Here is an 18,493-nt window from a genome sequence, read left to right as displayed (position 1 = left end):
TCAAAATGGTTTGTCCAGGGCTGAGAATGAACTCTCCAGTTAGCTTAGCTTCATCTGATCACTTATGCATAAGCTTTGTGTTTTAACAGGGCTTTGTATCTTTACCTTAAACTCTTGTATGTGGCTGGCCAAGAGGCTCTCCAGTCTCTCCAGAGGCCAGGAATTAGCATCGGTGTTCCCTTCCTAATAATCAGGCTGAGTCCCAAAATGTCCCTCTACTGCTGAGTTGTGCTGCTGTCAACTTTTTACTTTCATTTTACTGGTTTTCAAGGGCATGTGTCTTGTTTAAGATTAACATCCTGTTAAAGCAGAGGGCTCACAAACCTGAGCAGACGCAATAGCTCATGGATATGTGGAAAACCTCTGCTCTCAATCCATGGGAATCCCTTGGGAATTCCCCATGGAAGACAGTGATGCCCATTCTCAAAGAGAACCTGAGCAGGGATGCTGCATCTCACATGCTTGGCTCAAACTGCCTTCTTGTACTTGACATATTTCTTAAAATGCCTCTACTACAGCATTGCTTTACCAGATACCCAGCTCTGAATCCAGTCTGTGCAGTGTCAAAGCTGGAGGTGCCAAACTGTAGTCACTCGAGTCAGAAAACCAGTGCATGCCTGCTACTGTCACACTGCTGGGGGAGGGTGGCACCTCCAGGAGAAGCGAGAGGCTTTTCATGCAACTCAAATTTAATTAAACAAGCATAGCAAACTGAGAATCTGTTTTAGCAGCGAGTAAAAACACTACAGGGCTTTGAAGCTTGTTGTGGAACTTGAGGTTTTTTTTTCTGTCCTTGTGTGTTTGCTGCCAGCAATTGTATCTGCTCGGGGAGATGAAAGTCTTCGTCCCAAAGTGTGAAGAATCTTCAGAACCGCATCCCAGCATATGATCCTTTTTCATGTCAGAAGTGGGGGGTTTTAGCCTTGTTTAAAAATGGTCCCAGTTGCTCTTGACTACCAGTTGCTGTGTACTGCGAGCCCTTGTGAACCTGCTGCTGAGTCTGTTAAAAGTGACTTTGCCTGGGAAATGTTGGGCTCGATCTGTCTTGTTTTCTTCTCTACTGCTTCCTGTGTGCTTTTGCTTGGTATGAATCTGCACCAGTGCCTGGTGCCCTCCTCTTCCTGGCCTTGAAGGCTTCAGGTAAATATTTACGTCCGTAGATGTAGCGTGATCTAAGTGGATATTAGGCAAGGGGCTCTGTGAGTGTGCATAGCTAAGATTTAAGGCTATTCTTCATCAAGCCTTTCGGTGTTGCTGAGTGTTCCTGTTTTTTATCTGTTGCCTTCAGTTGCGTAATTCTTTATTGCTCTATTACATGACATCATCTGGATCTGCTGCTCTGGTCTGTTCTTTGGGCTTCATAACATGTTCAGCTGAGTCTTGGGTAAGGACCATCATTTATTTCTAAATCTATTAGTGTTCTGAAAATAACTAAATAAATGCCATGCTAAACTCCTTATCGCCAGCACGTTGCCTCCAGCAGTAGTGAAAATATTCACATTGAGTTGCTGCTCAGTGCAGAGGGGAGGCTGGGTTGCCAGTGGCTGGACTGGGTTTCTACCGAGGGTTTCTTCTCTAAATTGTGCTCTTGCACACAAAAAAAGAGGCTGGCAAGTGTCTTCTCTACTGGAACCAACAATCTTCTAATGCTCTGAGGCTAAACTGAGGCTGAACTCAGCTATTCAGCTGTGGCTGTGTATGAAGCTATTGTGTGTTTATCTCTGCCTGGGACCTTCTGAGGCTAGCAGGACTCGTTGCATGGCTGTAATGTTTAAGGGGGTGTCACTTTCCCACAATCTTCCCCATGTAGAAAGCAAAGAATGAAAAAACATCTTTATTGTCACCTCTTAAGAGACTTCAGTGGCTGGATCTCAGCAGTCCTGCAGTGCCAGTGTGTGTCATGTCCTGTAAGGATGGGGATGTGTCTGGTAGAGCTTAGGGATATGGTTTAGTGGGGACTGCTAGTGTTAGGTCAGAGGTTGGACTCAATGATCTTGAGGTCTCTTCCAGCCTAGAAATTCTGTGATTCTGTGATTCTCCTGCCTGTGCTGGCAGGAGGGAGATGGAGCCCAGGCTGGCCCCTGCTGGTTACTTGCTCTCTGGTCCCTGCTTGCTGCCTGCTATGGGGTCTGGAGAGCAATGGCCCAGGCAGAGATGTGGTGTCCTGTTAATGAGCCATGAAGTGGAGATGTGCTTCAGTAAGCTCCATGGAGATGCCCTTTAATTGTCATAAAAAGGTAAAAATGACTCTCCGGTGTTGGTGTCAGGCTGGAGTTAAATCCAGTTCCCCACCAGTAGCTTACAGCATCATACTTAGGGCATAGAGCTGGTTTGGAGTAGCAGTAAGCATCATTCCTTCAAATGCTGGCTCCAGTTTTTTCCCTTGGGTGGAACCTCCTCAGGTGCTGGAGGACAGACCGTAGCTCTAGGAGTGGTGAACTCTGCAAATGCATGTGCTGTTGCTCCTCTCTGAGCTGCTCTGTTCACATCTTCCTTGCCCTCTTGAGCTTCCCTACTGACTGAAGGGTGCTGGAAAGCCTTGGGATGATGTCTGGTGTGAGGTGGCAGGATTATGAGGTCTGGGTGAGACTTAGGTTAGGCTTTTAGGTTAGGTGTTTCCTTGGCATTTCCCTGGGGAAGCCTCTCCTGCTTTCTGCAAATATTTTGCAGGGAGCTTGGGAGGCCCAGTGAAGAGTTGTTGTATGATACTTTAATCAGATAACCTGATCTTTAGCAAGCAGGAGGGTTGGAACCAAATGATCTGTAATATCCCTTCCAACTTGAGCCATTCTATGATTTAGATAGCCAACAGGATTGCTTGAGGCTAAATTGTCCAGCAGAAGCTTTCTGTGGCCAAAAGTCCATGTCAAACTGGTATTTCACAGGTAGCTTCTTGGGAAGAGATCCAGATAAATCATCTGCTTGCCAAGATTTCTAGAGGGGACCACCAAGTGTCCCTCTGGCTCCCTTCATTTCCCTGGGAAGCCTGACTAATGTGGATACGAGTCTGACCATGTCTTTTCTTAGTGCTGTGACCCCATCCTTCCAGTAAGGAGGGAGCTTGGCCAGTCTCAGACTGTTTGAGCAAGTGTTGCTTGTGAAACATCTTGGGGGAAATAGGTGGCTGGGTGAGGAGCCAACCTTTGATGTCCCAGTTATGGGGAAGACCTGAGTGTCCCCAGTTCATGGGAAGAGATGATATTCTGGCACTGTGCTCCAGGCAGCTTCCAGGTATTGCCAAGTATTTCTAGCTAATGTTTTGGCCCTTAAGCTCCAGGAGAGGAGAACAGGGTCTGCTGGGTGACTTGTTCCCATTATGTGCTTGCAAGAGAAACTTAGACTTTTCTCCTGGAAGCAAGAGCATCTTTTAGACTAAAAAAACTGCATTGAACCTGAGTTCAGAGCAGGGGCTGTGCAGCAAATCGTTGTTTGAGGGCTCCATCCTGCTCGCATCTCTCTGCTCTGCTTGGTGGCAACACAAGCTGGCTGCACGGCGCTGGCCTAATAAAACCTGCATGCTGGTGTGACTTTTTTGCCAGGGAGTCTCTGCCTCTGGCTCTGGCAGAGCCTGCTGGGGAGGCTGGCTGCTTTCCCCAGCTCCTACCGGTGCCAGGAGGAAATCACCATCTGGGTGCAATCTGCATTACAGGAGCCTGACCTTCCCAGCAGCTGCTGGCCTCAGCGCCAGCCCTGGTCCTTGCAGGCTCCGAGTGCCTGCAGGAGAGAGCTAGAACTGCTCGAGGAGCTGTAAGAAAATGGATCTGCAGGAGGGAGACAAAGGAATGAGCATTTATGTGCCTCTTGTTTGATGATAACTGGTGTCTCCTCCTGCCAGATGTGGCCAGCTCTCTTCTTAGCTGTGAATGTGAGCCTGGAGAGGTGCCACCTGTAAGGGGCAGAGTGCTGTGTCTTTCTTGCCTTTACAGCATCAGTTTTATTGGGTCAGCTCCTTGTGCTGCTACTTCGGGAGCTCCCCGATTCCCCCTCCAGCTAAAGGGATCATTGTGCCTTTTCTTGGGCTTATTTTGTGATTGCTCCTCTGGTCCTGTCTCCTGTTTGGGTGAGCCTCCCTTGCACGGAGAGGTGCAGAACAACCCTGGGAGAACAATACTGGACTCCTAAGGTATACCTCAAGCTACTTTTTCACACTTGAAGGGACTGATTCAGTCCTGCCTGAGGCTTGTTTGCCTTTGCTGTGGGCTGGAGGAAAGGCACCAAGCAGTGATGACAACCGGGCAGCTTGCCCCATGTCTCCACCTGCAGCTGCTTGAGCTGTGAGGCCACTTGGCTTCCAAAACTGAACTTCTAAAAACCAAATCTGGTGCCCCAAGCCACCCTGGGCTGCTCACACCAGTGTGCTAGAGCAACTTCAAACACATGCAGTGAAATGGATCTCTTAGTGCTGTGGCTGAGACCTGTGGCACTCCAGGGGTGAGGCCAAAGGGCGTTTGAAGCAAATGGTGGTGGGATAAACCCTTAAACACCCTCCCTAAAGACAAGAACTGAAGTTCCCACCTGGTTGCTGCTCCCCCAGAGGGGGATCCCAGCAGGACCCTGTGCTCCCTCTGCTGTGCTGCAGCATTTATTGCACTGCCCTGCAAGCAGAGCTGCTCCCCTGCAGCTGCCTGCACAGCCCACTCGTGGAGCAAACTCCTTTCCTTGGAGTCGCAGTCGAAGCCACAGGAGGGATTTAAGGAGTTCAGGGCATGGTTTAAAAAAAGGATAAACCAACTCTAGCTGCAGGTTATGGTAGTGTTTAAATTTTTTTTGATCCCATGAGCAACTCTGTTTTAGTCTTGGCTGGATTGGATGCATGGGAATCCCAGCATTGCTCTGCATGAGTACTGGATAGGAGTTTCTCTGCAATGCTAGGGTCCACCTAGTGTTTCCTTCTGGGCTCCGAGTTCTGTCTCCAGTATTGGCCCACCAGAAAAATCATGGTCTGGGCAAACGTGTCCCACTAACAAGCAAATATGCCTGGTATCCGTCCCTGACTTGGAAGAAACCCAGGAATCTTCTGCTCACCTAAGCGGCTGATCCTGCTGCACCAGGGAGTCTGGTCCTATATGATCTGGTCATAAAAACAAGCAAAAATCCCACTTCCAGCTGGATTCAGCCTGGGTACGAAGAGCTACTTCATGCCAGTCAGACATTGAAGAAATAACTTGCTGAGAGGATCACAAACATCCTCCTTTGGGGAGGCTGTCTTTGTTCATCACATTATTTTCCTGCTGGAGGCAATTCTCAGATGAGGCTCCTCAGAGGCTGATGGGTTTGGGGTAGGATGTAATGTGTGCTCCTTGGAGGCAGCTCCCTCTGGGTGGCTGTGCTCAGCTGGGCTGGTGGAGACTGCAGAGAGGTCTGGAGCCACCAGGGTAGACCAGATAGCGCCAGACAGAAGATATCTGGTATCTTCTCTGGTGCCTCGCCTCAAATCAGATAAGCTGATATCTGTGTTCATCTTCTCGAGAGCTATACTGGTGGTGGGGCTAATATTTCCAGCAAGGGATACCTGCTGCTGAATCTTCATTATGGGGGAGTAGGGTTTGGCTTGAGGTATGAGAGGAAATGAATATGGAGCCCTGTTCTCCGTCATTAGCTTTGTGGCTATAGGATGGAGGTCTTGAAGGAATTGTACAAACCTCTGCAGGACACTTCTGTGGAATAAAGCTCTGAAAAATTGCCTCTGTATGCTTGGCATCACCCTACCAGTCTGGTGAACTCTTATCCAGTGATGGGTCTTGGTGGTGGAGCCATAGGATGGGTGTTATGTAGCACTGCTCTCTGTTAGTGCTGATCTTCAAAAACTGTAAGTGCCTCTGATCTACAAACTGCTTATTCTGGCTATTTTCCTCCATACCTTGAATTTCTATCACGTGTAGCACAGCTATTGCCCGCCCAGCTGCCAAGGAGCTGGAGGAAGAGCTGCTTGCCCTACAGAAAATGCCAGGCTCCCACTTCCAGAAATGCATCCCACTTACTGGGGAAAAAACTAATCATCTCCAGATTGGGATCAAATGGCAGGAACTTAATCTGAGCATTTTGCCCTCCTGGCAAGGCGACAGCTTGGGAGACTGGGCTCCTGATCACCTGATATAACTGAAAGCAGTGTGCTCACCTTGTGCAAGGGGTTAATGGTTTAAACTGGCGACCTTTAACATAACATTTCAAATGCCAGATGAATTCTGCAGCATTATTAGAGCTTCAGCAGAACCACAAATCACTTAAAAACATACCCTTCCTTGAAAACAAAATTGAATGAGAAGTAGATCTACCCCCACTCTTCTTCCCAGGATGATTTATGGGTGGGAGTGGGCATTTCTTGTGGGCTTAAGGTTGCACTTAGGGTTGCATTTTAAATGCAACTTAAGGTTGCATTTGAAACAGGAAAGAAGGTGAATTGCTTTCTACAACTGAATCTAGGTGCTAAATAAGCATGAACTTCTTCCTCCAGTATTTGCTACCTTGATCTGTACAGTCTCATAAGCCTTTAAAGGGGGCAGGTGGGAATTTTAGGTTTCTTTTTTGTCTGGGTGTAGTTTGGTATTCAGAGGATGACGGGGAAGGCTTAGTCTGGATAACACTGCCTTGAGACCAACATCTGCAGCAATCAAAAGCTGAGATGTTTTAAGATTTCTTTTCTATCCAGCTAGGAGACCCTTCTAGAGGAAGGAAAGATGGAGGAAACAAAACCAAAACATCCTGAGTCAGCCTTCATGGCAGGATAGCTATTCACCCTAATGTGTCATGGTATACCTGCTGCAGACAATACTAAACGTCCTCTTGCTAGCTTCTAATCGCCACCTTGCTTTTATTTCAGTGCAGGCATTAAGCTTCAGTTGCTGCCTTTCTCTGCGAGAAGTTACACCACAAACCTGTGATGGGCTCCTAGCTGAGCCCCTGTTCTCCAGCTCCTGGTGCTGGCACCCCCTTATTTCTGGGAGAGGGGTTTGAGCAGGGAAGCTAAAACCACCAGGCTGTGAGCAAATGAGGTATCAGCAACTGGGGGAAAAACTCAAATTTCTTGTTTTTTTTCATAAAGCAGAGGCTTGTAGGCTGGGGAGCAGTGCTGTATGGTGTGTAGCTGCTTGGGTTTTGGGGGGGGACTTGTAAATCACTGCGGTGCTCCAGGGATCAGCTTGGAAACCTGGCTGGCTGCTTGAATTCCAACTCACCTGTGTCAGGCCATCTCTTGGGGGGAGAAAAAAGTGGTCCAAGGGAAGGGATTTGATGTACATCATCCCCCAATCTGTTTTTTTTTTTTTTCTTGTTCTGCCTTGTTTTGGGGTTCCCAACAGCACCGCACCTGGCGATGCTCCGGCCACATCGCGCCCCTGGAAAAACAAAATCCCGTTTTGTAACAAACCTCAGGATAAGGAGTTACGTGTGGGGAAGGGGGGGAAAAAAAAGGAAATGGCATGAGATGGTGGTGTTTTGAAAGCGGCTGGGAGGGCGCTAGGACCCGGCGGGGTGTGCCCGCTCCGTCCCTTCCCCTCGCAGCCGCCCGGGGACTTTCAGTTTTGGCTGCGCTGCCTCTTTTTTTTTTTTTGGGGGGGGGCGAGCAACTAAAAAAAAAAAAAAAAAAAAAACAAAACAAAACTCAACAAAACAAGGCCGAAACCTCAAGAAAAGTTCCCCCCAAAAAAAGTGTGGCAAGATGGTGAAGACGGGATGAGAGGAAAAAGCGAGGCAGCCATGGCAGCGAGAAGGGTTTTTCACCTCCAGCCCTGCGGTGAGCAGCCGAGGTGGCAGGAGGGGGGCAGGCACCGGGGCTTGGATGAGTTCCTACAGCTGGGGGGGGGGGTCCTGCTGTGTCCCCGCTTTGCTTCTGACTTTTTTTCCCCCTCCCCACAGCGGTGGAAGCATTTGCAATGGGATGCGATGGGGAGGGTGGGCTGGGGATGCGTGTGCTGCTGTCCTGGGGGCTCGCGGTCCCTTTTTGCTAAGGGCTGGGGGACAGGGAGGGTTTTGGTGGTCCCATTGCTGCCAGGGGGGCTTGTATGGGGTCGCCTGTTGGCTGGGAGGTGGGATGAGATGCTATGGGTCGGGGCTCCCTGGGCAGCTTCAACCCAGAGGGCACGGGTACGGGGCAAAGGTACTAAAGGAGGAGAAGGGAGCAAAGGGACTAGAGGGGGAGAAAGGAGCCAGCCCAGTTTGGGGCTGGTTTTGCTCTGGGGGGTGCTTTCGACCCCCTTTTGGTGTTGCTTTTGGTATGGGGTCGGTGGCTGCTTTGGGGAAGGAGGGCACCATGCGGTGCTGGCTCCGCTCGGGTGCGTCGCTGGCGGATGCGGTTGCTCGACTTGGTGCTGGTAGTGGGGCAACCACCACAAGAAAAAGGTGAAATCACAGCAAAAAGGGGCTCGGGCAGCCGTGTGCGTTGGCAGGACCCCAGCCATGTGCCTTGGAAATGCAGCTTTGGAAGGCTGGGAGAGGAGGGGGGGGATTTACGTGCGCTTCCAAACGCGCTCGCGTCTTGGCTCTGGCTGAACTTTTGGGTTATCTCGTAAAGTGCCTCCCCCCCCGCTGCCCTACCGAAGGAAGCACTTCCTTCATCAGCATGGCTGTGCTCGTGCTGGCTTTCCACTCAATTAAGGGACAGGGACTTGAGTTTGCATGTAGGGAAGTTTCTTCGGGAGTAAAAGCAACTGTAGGTGGCACACCAGCTTTGCCTGAGAAGCAGCCGGTGGGAGAACGGTCCTAAAGATTCCTGCTGGGAGGATTGTACGTCCCCCACCCCAGCTTGAACCCAAGCAAACTTCTCTTTTCCTTACGTTCTTCCTCAAAACTTTCTTCTGTAGTGCTATTTTTCACATCACTCTGAAGTCCCGATGGTGCAGGCTGTCTGACCATCAGTGGTGTGCACACGAACACTTTTGGGAGCATGCAGATTCCTTTCCAAGCTGCTGCAAGGTCTGATGCATGCAGTATTTCTCTCTAAACCTGTAAGTTTTTTTTTTTTATCTAAGCCTGTAAGATTTCTCCAGGTGTAAGCACAGCCTTGTCCCTCCTGTGCAGTCACTGCCTGTCAGGCTGCAGCTGAAGCATGGGATAAATTGAGTGAGGAAATCCCATAGTATCTCACCTGGGCTGCTGCTGGAGTTGATTTTGTGGCTTTTTTTTTTTAAACTTGAAGGAAATGGTGATGCAAGGCTTTTAGCCCTGTCTACACTTCCACCTCAGTCACTGCCACCACCCCGTGCGCTGCACGCTGTTGCCTCCCTGCCATAACCGAGGCACATTGGCTAACCCAGCTCAGCCAGAGCCCTCTGCTTCTGAAATATCTGTGGCTTTCATACAGTTGCCACTCTGTCAGAGTTATGTACCACAGAGGAAGTTCCTCACCAGCTCTCGTGTCGTTCCTTGGCAGTTTGAGTGTTTCAGCTTGTTTAAATGAGCGTAGCCAGAAATAGGAGTCGGGCTTTTAGATGCCGTGCTTGCTCGACTCCCCCAGTGGCACAAGATCTGTATGGAGACTCGGAGACTGGACTTATGGTAAAGCCTGCAGGGAATCAGTCGAGGCTGTGAACAGTCCTTAAAGCAAGCTTCATTTTTCTGTTGAGTCAATGGGGAAACAAGAGGGCTTCAAAAGAGAAAAGAATCCAAACCAGAAGCATTTTGTGTCTGAAAAGTAGGTTTTGGTGAAAGTTTGATAAAGGTTGGATATTTCTTGCTGAAGGGAGCTTGAGCTTAGCTGTGAAGCTTGATTTTAGTCCTGAGTTATCAGACTTAGCCTGGTGCCCTGTCACTTGCCTGGTTGACCCTACATAACAAACCTCAAACCTTGTCCTTGCAGAATTGTGGTGATGCTTTGTGTGTATGCTTCATGCCCAAAGGCAGGTGTGAAATCATATCATGAAGGGGGAAACTGTTTTTTCTCTTGTTACTCCAAAGTTGTGCTGTGATTTAGGTGTCTCTAGGAAGCCCCAGTGACTGCAATCCAAAAGCTTTCTATTGCTGCACCTTGGGTGGCACTTAAGCTACCAAGAACGCTCCTTGTGCAAAACTACCTCTCCAAAAAGTCCCATTTCTGTCTGTAGGGCTTCTCTGGAAGTAAACAGCTCTGGGACGCCTTAATGACTTGTCATCGTGAAGCTGTCATCCACCCTCTGAACACACAGGCTGCTGCCAAGTGCCCCAGCAGATATCCAGCACGTGTTAAACCCAAGCTACCTTTGTGGCTGCCGCTAGAAGCAGCTGGGGCACGGCGTGATGCCATCACCGCTGGGGTTAGGGAGAGTGATGTGAAGGATAAACCACACTAAGGGTGAAAATTAGGAGCGCTGAGCCTGTTCCTCCAAGTTCATTCAAGTCTGAGCAGTGATTTGTGACCCTGAGGTCTGCAAAGCGGCTCCTTTAGGAGTTTGTGATAGGATGTAGTGAAATGGGATTTTAATTTATCTTTTTCTCAGTGTGATAGAACTTTCTAAATATGATCTAGCATAAGCTCCCCGTAAAGCCTTGTCACCGAGCATGGTGCCATGCTGGCCCGGGAGCAGAGCGCTGCAGGCTTCGGCATCTGTCAGTGCTGGCTTTGATATCAAAGAGCAGAGCTGTCACTTGTAACTTCGTGGGTTTTTCTGTTCCCCCTTTCTAAATTCATCCTTGGCTCTGACTTGCAATTAAATTTAAAAAAGAAAAAGGCTGTATAAAGGGCTTCAGTCTAATTCTGCCTGCCTCTTACTGAAGAAGGGTCTGCTGGATGGACCGGTGGGAGCTGTGGCTTGGGTAGGACACCAAGGGAACAGAGAGGCCACTTTGATTTATTATGGATGCTGCGCAGAGAAACTGCAAGAAATGGGGGGATAAAAGCATAAAAACCTGGCATAAGCCACTGCATAGGGTAACACTGATGCTCTTTATACAGGGGCAGAAGCTTTTTTTTCCCTGTGGGTGTTTTTTGGCTGCTCAGGTTTGGGGGACCTGATGCGAACTGCAGCAGAAGGGCTCCCAGGGCTGGAGCTGTGCACCCCTGTGGCTGTTCTTTGGTGGGATGGATGGGACAGGTGATGGCAGGAACAGAGGGGAAAATAAATTTGAAGCTGGTGGAGGGAAGATATCAGCTGGGCAGCTTTTGTTTTGTGATGCTGAGAACAGCAAAGGTGATGGGGTGAGTTATTGGGGGTGCTACCTGCTGGTGAGGGCAGAGGAGTGGGAAGGAGAACTGGGAGGGGCTGAGGATGAGGAGGGGCTGAAGCTGAGCCCCCCTAAATCTTGGTGGGCTTCTAAAGATGAGGGTTGGTGAGGAGGGAGGCAGTGCACATAGGATTTGGTTGGAAGTGCTCTTCTCTCTGGACTTCTTGGTGTCAGGGCAGGTGCTGGCCCCCCACAGCACTGGGGGCTGCTGCTTGGGCTCACCCCCGGGGGGGGGAAAAAAGCACCCAAACCACCCCGTGGGTGCTGTGTCAGGCTTATTTTTCATCTTGCCCGCTGCCATCTCCTTCTCCAGGAGTTAAATGCCTCCTCTCCCTGCTCCGAGCCTAATTGTGTCCCCGGGGTTTAGCACGCGTGTGTTTGTTTTATTCAACGCGCTGGCTGTTCCCACCGGAACAGGCTGATTCTTTTCTTTCAGGGATTGGGATTTTTTTGCTTATTGTGCACAACAAGCTACAGCCCAAGATATTCATTGGGGGTGGAGGGAAGGAATTGTAGTAATGCCAATACTTCTTGAATATTATAAACCTGGCTTATCAGCCCGACGCAGGGCTGGAATTTGTCTCTTCCTGTGCTGCATCTCTGCTTTCTGAGAGACGCGTTTAAATACGGGCTGGAGACGCAGCCTTTCCAGTGTGCTCTGCTAGGCTGTGACAGCAGGAACGGAGCTTCTTGAGAGGCTCTCCTCTTTTCTTTCTTTGCATCAATTCCTCTCCAAAAGGGAACTTCTCGGGGAGAAGGCTCTGAGACTGCATGTCCCAACAGTACCAGCTGCAGGAGGTGAAGGGAGACGCGGTTTGCTTTGTACCTGGCTCTCCTCTCTTCTCCGTCCTCATGGAGCCAGCTTCTTTCTGCTACCCCCGGCTCACCTTCCTCCGCTCGCCCTACGGCCAGTTTGGGGCGAGCGCTGACTCTTCGCAGGATTTGGCCCCGTGGCCACAGCGCCTGGTGACACAGAGATGGACCGGGGCAGTGGACGGTGCGTGAAGGGCTTGGGGACCAGAGGAGAGGGTGGCGTGGGGAAGCTGTGAAGCCCACCATGATTTGTGGGGGCTCTAAAGATGGGGTGATGGTGAGGAGGGAGGCGGTGCACCTAGGGTTTGGAGGATGTGTTGATGATGTTGGTGCGCTCTGTTTGCTGGGTTTCTCCTGGTGGTGCTCGCTTGGCTGCTGGCACCTCCACCAGGGAGCAGCTCCGCTCCCTGCTGCACCCTTGTCCCGGCAGGCTGGCCAGGGGTGCTGATAAACAACCTCAGCAGAGAAAATTAAAAATAGAAAGCAATCTTAGCCAGCCTTTTGTTTCATAAGCTTGTTTGCTCGCCGAAATGAATCGGGCAGCGTTCGAAACCTGAAATACCTGCTGGAGGCTAGGCGGCTCGTCTCACCTTTAGGGCTGCGATGCTTTCAGCTCTGGCTTCTCAAACTGTTAGTGGAGGGATCAGGTGTGGGGATAGGTGATTTAAGCTCCTTTATTGTGAATTTTTCTTCTTACAAGAAAGTGCATTAGGTATGTTAACCTGGTTCAGGACTGCATGTGCTGCATTATTGTGAATAATCTATGTGGGGAAACTCAGAAAATCCTGCTGTGTTAGGAGCTGAGACCACTTTGACTGCTGATCTTGAGGTTTTATGTTCTGCTGAAACTTTTTTAGGGGAAGGCATCACTCAGATATCACCCAGATCACTCTGAGATGAGGTCCCGAGCAGCCTGGTGCAGCTTTGAAGGTAGCATTGCCTGGAGCAAGCAGCTGGGCTGGGGACCTCTTGGGTCTCTTCCACCCTCAAATCCAGCATCCCTTACATCTCAATAACGAGCTGACCGTGATGCTCCCTACCTGGAGAAGCTGTCAGGTGTCCTGAAAAAAAAAAAATAAACATGGAGGAGACTGGATGAGCAGTCTCAGCAGAGAGAATGCGTGGGAGGTGTTTAAAAACATGCACTGCCTGTGGTTTCGTGCAGCGGAAACAAGTCTGTAGCAGGGACCGGGGACGGGCAATGTGGCTCTGAATCCCGCTGCTGAAAGCGATGCCTCTTCCCCAGCTGTGCCCTGCCTCGCCTTGCCTCGCACTGGAAAGCCTCTTCTGCCTCCCGGTAAATATGTGATCACTGGGGATTTTTTATTTAAATCGCGCTAATCAGTCACTGGAAGGGATTGGGAGATGGAAGTGACCCTGGTGTTTGGAGAACTTGCTGTTTATCTTTTTTATTTTTATTTTTTTTTTAGGGCTCTGTCTTTTCTAAGGCTGGCTTGATGTTGCTTTGGGGAGCTGAGTTATTCCCCCCTCCTTTTTCTTTTTTTTTTTGGCCAGAATAGACCATTCCCCTGTGGGCTTTAAGTATCCAGCTGGGGGAGACTTGGCTTATTGTTATGAAAATGTTGAATTGTGAGGAAAGTGAAGCAGTAGAATAGGCTGGAGGGAGGGGGAGAGGATGTGGCATCTTCCCTCCAAAGCTTTTTAGACGCTGCTTAGCTGGCTGCTGGGCTGACAGGCTCGGGTATAAAGCTTCTTGGATCAGGTGAGGTCTCTCCAGCTCTATCTTCAACTTGCTGTAATAGTGTGGACTTAGGGAATGAGAGCCAGGGCACTAATGAAGGCTCCTCATTTGCTTCTGAATGCCTGCATTAACCCTTGCTTGTGCTGGTGAGCTGGATAGCTTGGGGGGGATAAAAAAAAAAAAAAATTGGAGCCCAGCTGTGCAGTCAGGCATGCAGTGTGGTCAGTTCAGCATCTACGTCTTTAAGAGATTTGCTCTATCTACCTCTCGGCAGCAGCTTCCCCCCGCTTCATCCTGCATCTTTTCATCCTCTTGTTTCCCCTGCACTTCTGGCCGCAAGGTGCGGTATCTTCTCTATCTTCTTCTTGAGCCTGGTTGCCACAAAGCCTCATTTAAGGAGGCGCACGGGCTTTCTCCGCACAGCATCCAGCAAAAAAGCACCGGCTTCGGAGCGCGGGCTGGCTTTAATCCTTGCTTTTCCTTCTTGCTCCCAGAGGCAGATAGCTGGGAGAGGATGCAGATCGGGGTGGCTGGAGGAGGAAAACCGAAGCCCAGCGTGGCTGTGCTGTGGCATGAAGTGAAGGCGTGAAGTTAGCAGCTTGCTGGCATCTCCTCTTGGGGAGCCAGGGCTCGGAGGTGCCCGGCTGGGAGCTAATGGGTCGCCCTCTCACTCCACCCATCCGCCGCTCGCCAATTGGAAGTGAGGGAGAAAGATGCTCCGGATGGATTAATATTGGAGCTGTTGAACAAGCACGAGCCATTGCCTCCTCGGCCACCTGAGCAAGTGGTGTGGGGGGTCAGGATTTAGGATCGAGCGTGCTGGCTCGGGGGGGAGCAGCGAGGAGAGGAGCGGGGGCTGTTTGAGTGTGAACAGCGTCTCTGCTACAGAAGTAGTGCAGGTAAGTTGTGGTCTTGAGCGAGTGCTGAAGCCCTGCTGGGTGATGCTTTTGGACAGGAAATCCAGAAAAGCAGCCCTGCCAGCTCTTTAATTATTTAATTTGCTGAAGTAAGGCAGGACTTGATGCGTTTTCAGCGGGCTTTGCTGCTTGGTGATGCTATCTGTTGCCAGCGCCGGATGTCTCTGTATTGCTGTGCTTAAGGATGGAGAACACCTCCTGAATTCAGTTTACATCAACCAGCGTGCTGCCGTCCAGGGTTTGAATTTAATTTCAAGATATGCATGGGGAGATGAGTGAAGATACCTTACCTATTCTTTTTTTTTTCTCTGAAATTAATGCTAAAGCATCCTAACAGCCTGTCAGAAGGGCTTTACATACTGATGCTTCACGTGGGGAAAGTGCAGCGCTGAGTGAAAACAACGTGCATGCATGTAATCTGCCTGAAATGCTAGCAAGCATCATCCCTGTTGCTGTAGCCATGGAAGCCATGTAGATGAACCGTAAACAGTGTCCTACTGAATAACACCCTATGTGCACTGTCAGTCGGCAATGATTTCATCTCTGGACCAGAGTGTTTTTATTTCGGGTTGTTAATCCAGGGCAAAAACTGAGCTGGTGCTGCTGGATTCCCCCTGCCCATGCCTGCTGTGTTGTGGCTCACTGATGTAGAAACTGTACGGGGTGATTTGTGCCATCCTACCAAGCCTGTTGTGATTTGAAATCCCTTTGTGGAGAGGGCTGAGGCTGCAGAGTGCGTCTCGGCCACCTTTTCTATATCCCTTAAGCTATTTCTGCTTTTAATCCCAGTGTTTTTTTACTTTGTCTGGCACCACAACTGAAAATATTAAAGTTTTTGTTGACCAGGTGGCTGATCACTGCTCTACTTCTGTCTTTCCATGTACAAGCACAGACCTTGGTTTTGATCTTGTGGCTTTGAGTCAGAGCGGGTCTCCTGTCCCATCCAGGTGTCCTTTGGGTGCTGGAGGTGGGAAGAATTGCAGGATTAACTTTGGTGCAAAGCTTGGCCCTGCTACTGCTGCCTCTCAGAGCTATTTTCTATCTCGGTGGCAATGAGATGGAGGATAAAAACTTTGTGATAATGCACTTCGTGTTCCAAAACATGATCCCGGTCCCCTGGGGGGATGCTGCACCTGCTCCTGGAGCAGCTCTTCCACCAGAGGAAGGTGGGACCGGAGGTGTCTGTGGTTACTTGTTTACACCTTGTAGCTGCTGAATTGTTGCAGTATTTAATGCAGATGAAATATTGCAGGGAACATCTCTGTTCCTCTGGATAGCTCTGAGCAGGTGAAATTTTATAGACTCTTAACCAAGTTTGTGTTTTATGCAGTACCACTGTGGGTACGTGGCAGGTGGTGGCCTTGGGAAGGACCTCCCTGTCCAGGGAAAGCATTTCAACAAAAACATCAAAAACACCTTTCCAAAACACCTTTCCCAACCTGTATCCAGCTCTGAATGAGATTTGGGACCATTGTTTTATCTCTTTCGATTAAGAGTTATGAGGTTCTTTTGATAGGGCCCTGTAAGTGAAAGAGCTGTCTGGAAAGCTGTCAGTAAGAGTTAAAGCTTTCTAAATTATTCAAATGCTTCAGGAAAAGTGTGCTGAAGCCTCAGCTGGTCTGTCCTTGGGTCTTTGCCAACTTGTGGGATCTCCGGAGGTATTTGCTTTCACTCCTCGCTGTGTAGCACTCCTGCAAGAAATCCTTGCGAGTCTTAAATCACATTTCTAGAGGGCCCAGCAAAACAAAACCTTGGGGGGAGGAAAGAATGATAATAGCCCAAATTCTTCATCTGGCAGCCAAATCCCAAAGAGTCCTTGTTCCCCGGCTCCTTGGCTTGTCCTGCTCACCTGCTAAATGCTGGCCAAGAAACCTGGCTGAGAAGGGGAAAGAGATCCCATCAGCAAAGCAGCTGCACAGCTCTCAGTTTACGGGGTCGCTTCCTCTTGCAGCTCACCTCTGGGAGGCACCCTCGGATATTAATTGCTTGGGGTGGGCTAAATTGTGATGAGTCAACCTTGGACAGCCTGGTGCTGCTGGTAAATCCAAGCACCACTGACACCAAAACCTCTTGTGCCCATGTTTTTTTGGGGGGAGGAGGTCTCCTTGCTGTCACTGCTGCAGCAGGCAATTTTTTATTAGGTGGCTTTATTGCAGTGGGTGCTCCGGAGGAAGCCGGGGAGGGGATGAAGAGGGGGATTTTTCAGTGCAGCAGCAAGGAAAATGCTTTTGCTTTGAAAGCAGGCATGTCTGATCCCCAAGCTCGTGTGTGGGTGTGTGTTTGCCTGGGAGTGAGCAGGCAGGAGGGATGCTTCCTGCTCTATCCTTTCAATATCATGTTTTCTATTTCCACAGCCAGCAACTGTGAAAATGAGTCCTGAGGTTTTGTGCACTGGAGTGACCGTGGCATGATTTAAGACCTCCTCACACCACTTTCTGTATCAGTAGAATATCCAGCTCCTTGCATACGATCCCCAATTAAGTGCTTTAGTGCTCCCTGAGCTGTGAAGCCAGAAAGTCCTTTCCTGTCTGGATCAGGACCAGCATCCCAGGGTGGCTGTGCTGTGCTGGGCACTTTGTAGCTAGACCTAAATGATTCCTGCACCGTCTAGGTTAGCCTAGATGTCAGAGGGCTGGTGGTGTCCTCCAAAACTCAAAGAAATTGTTTTCTATGGGGTTTTAGAGCTATTAGCCTGAGGTCAGACAGACCTCATGGACATAAAAATGGGAGTTTGAGGGGTGTAGGACTCATGTAAGGAAGCAAAGAGGAGGGTGCAAATCCCTTAGGGATGCTTCTTTTTGGGATGAGGGGTGCAAGTGATGCTTTGCCACATTTTTGTGGCAAGAAAAGCATATTAAACATCCATACTTTTTTTTTTTAGGCGTCCTTGACTGGTTGTGTCTATGAACAGGGAAACCAATGCGGGTGTCCTTGCAGGTCCAAACTTCTTGGCTCAAGTTGCAACTGGCCAGTAGATCGGGCTGCTTAAGAACAGCTTCCTCCTTAGTGCCTGTTCCGACCCACGTTGTCTTTGAAAAGCTTACCAAGGCGAAGGGGTTTGGAGTAGATTTAAATAGCCCTTGTAACAGCTGCCTTCAAGACTTCACAAGCTGATTTCTTGTGTTTGCAGATGCTGTGCTGAACAACCTGTTTAGGTAAAAGTCTCCAAAGAAAATCCCTGCTCTGTTGCATAGCCATGCCAACTCCTTCCATTCCATACCAGCACCTGCTTTAAACCTCTGGGTGTGCTGTGTGGGGTGAAGTCTCTCAGGCTGGGTGTGCTTGGTATGCCGTGGCCATCCTGCAGCACCCAGTCGTGCTTTGGGGCTCTGCTTTGCCCTTCTCCCTAGTGATACCACCAAGATGAGTAGAGGACAAGAGGAGGAGGGATAATAGGGCACCTGCATGTCTTCTAGAAGGGTTTATCCCTGTCAGTCTCTGCTTGGGAATGATGATGGGTGTCTGCAGTGAAGAAGCATGCATGGTGCTTGCAGGGGAAGAGAGGCTGTAAGGAGGTCTTTAGTTAATCTTGGTTTTTATCCCTTCTAGGTGAAACACCCTAGAAGGCAGCTGAGTGCTGATATTGCCCATTTAATGAATCACAATTTCTTTTTACCCTTATAGAGTCTTTTCTATTATGTTGTCCTATGTTTTTGTGGCTGCAAACCAGTGCTTTCTGGGGAGAGATCTGTGTTTGGGCTTGTCACAGGCAGCAGTGCTCCTATAGCTGTACTTCCCAGCTGCTTTTTTTCCTGCCCAAGTATTAACAAGCATGCCTTACTCATCTTACAGTTCCTTGAATTACGGTGATTAGTTCTGAAACCTGGACTTCTGTGTTTTGTTTTTTTTTTTCTAGCCTTTGTCACACCTCTCAGGTGTAGAGAAAACAGGTAAAATTTCAAGCTTTTGTCCTGTATGTCGATCATTA

The 18,493-nt window shown here is 49.5% G+C and overlaps 1 protein-coding gene across 4 annotated transcripts in view; it reads left to right on the top strand.

The window, feature by feature from the left end:
- Positions 1–1,314: 1,314 nt before the first annotated feature.
- SLC4A11 (solute carrier family 4 member 11) overlaps positions 1,315–18,493 on the top strand; it is a 102,257-nt gene continuing 85,078 nt past the window's right edge. For 2 of the 4 annotated variants that reach the window (XM_082759761.1, XM_082759760.1), the window contains exon 1: positions 11,779–12,130. In XM_082759761.1, coding sequence (XP_082615887.1) covers positions 11,905–12,130 — 226 coding nt within the window. In that variant the 5' untranslated portion in view covers positions 11,779–11,904. Of the gene's footprint in view, positions 1,385–7,399; positions 7,733–11,778; positions 12,131–18,493 lie in introns of those variants that run through there. The other 2 variants (XM_082759763.1, XM_082759762.1) reach the window with 2 other exon arrangements.

The sequence above is a fragment of the Aythya marila genome (assembly GCF_965140915.1).
Source record: "Aythya marila genome assembly, chromosome: 4".
Taxonomy (NCBI): Eukaryota; Metazoa; Chordata; class Aves; order Anseriformes; family Anatidae; genus Aythya; species Aythya marila.
This window is presented reverse-complemented; position numbering and strand designations above follow the sequence as displayed.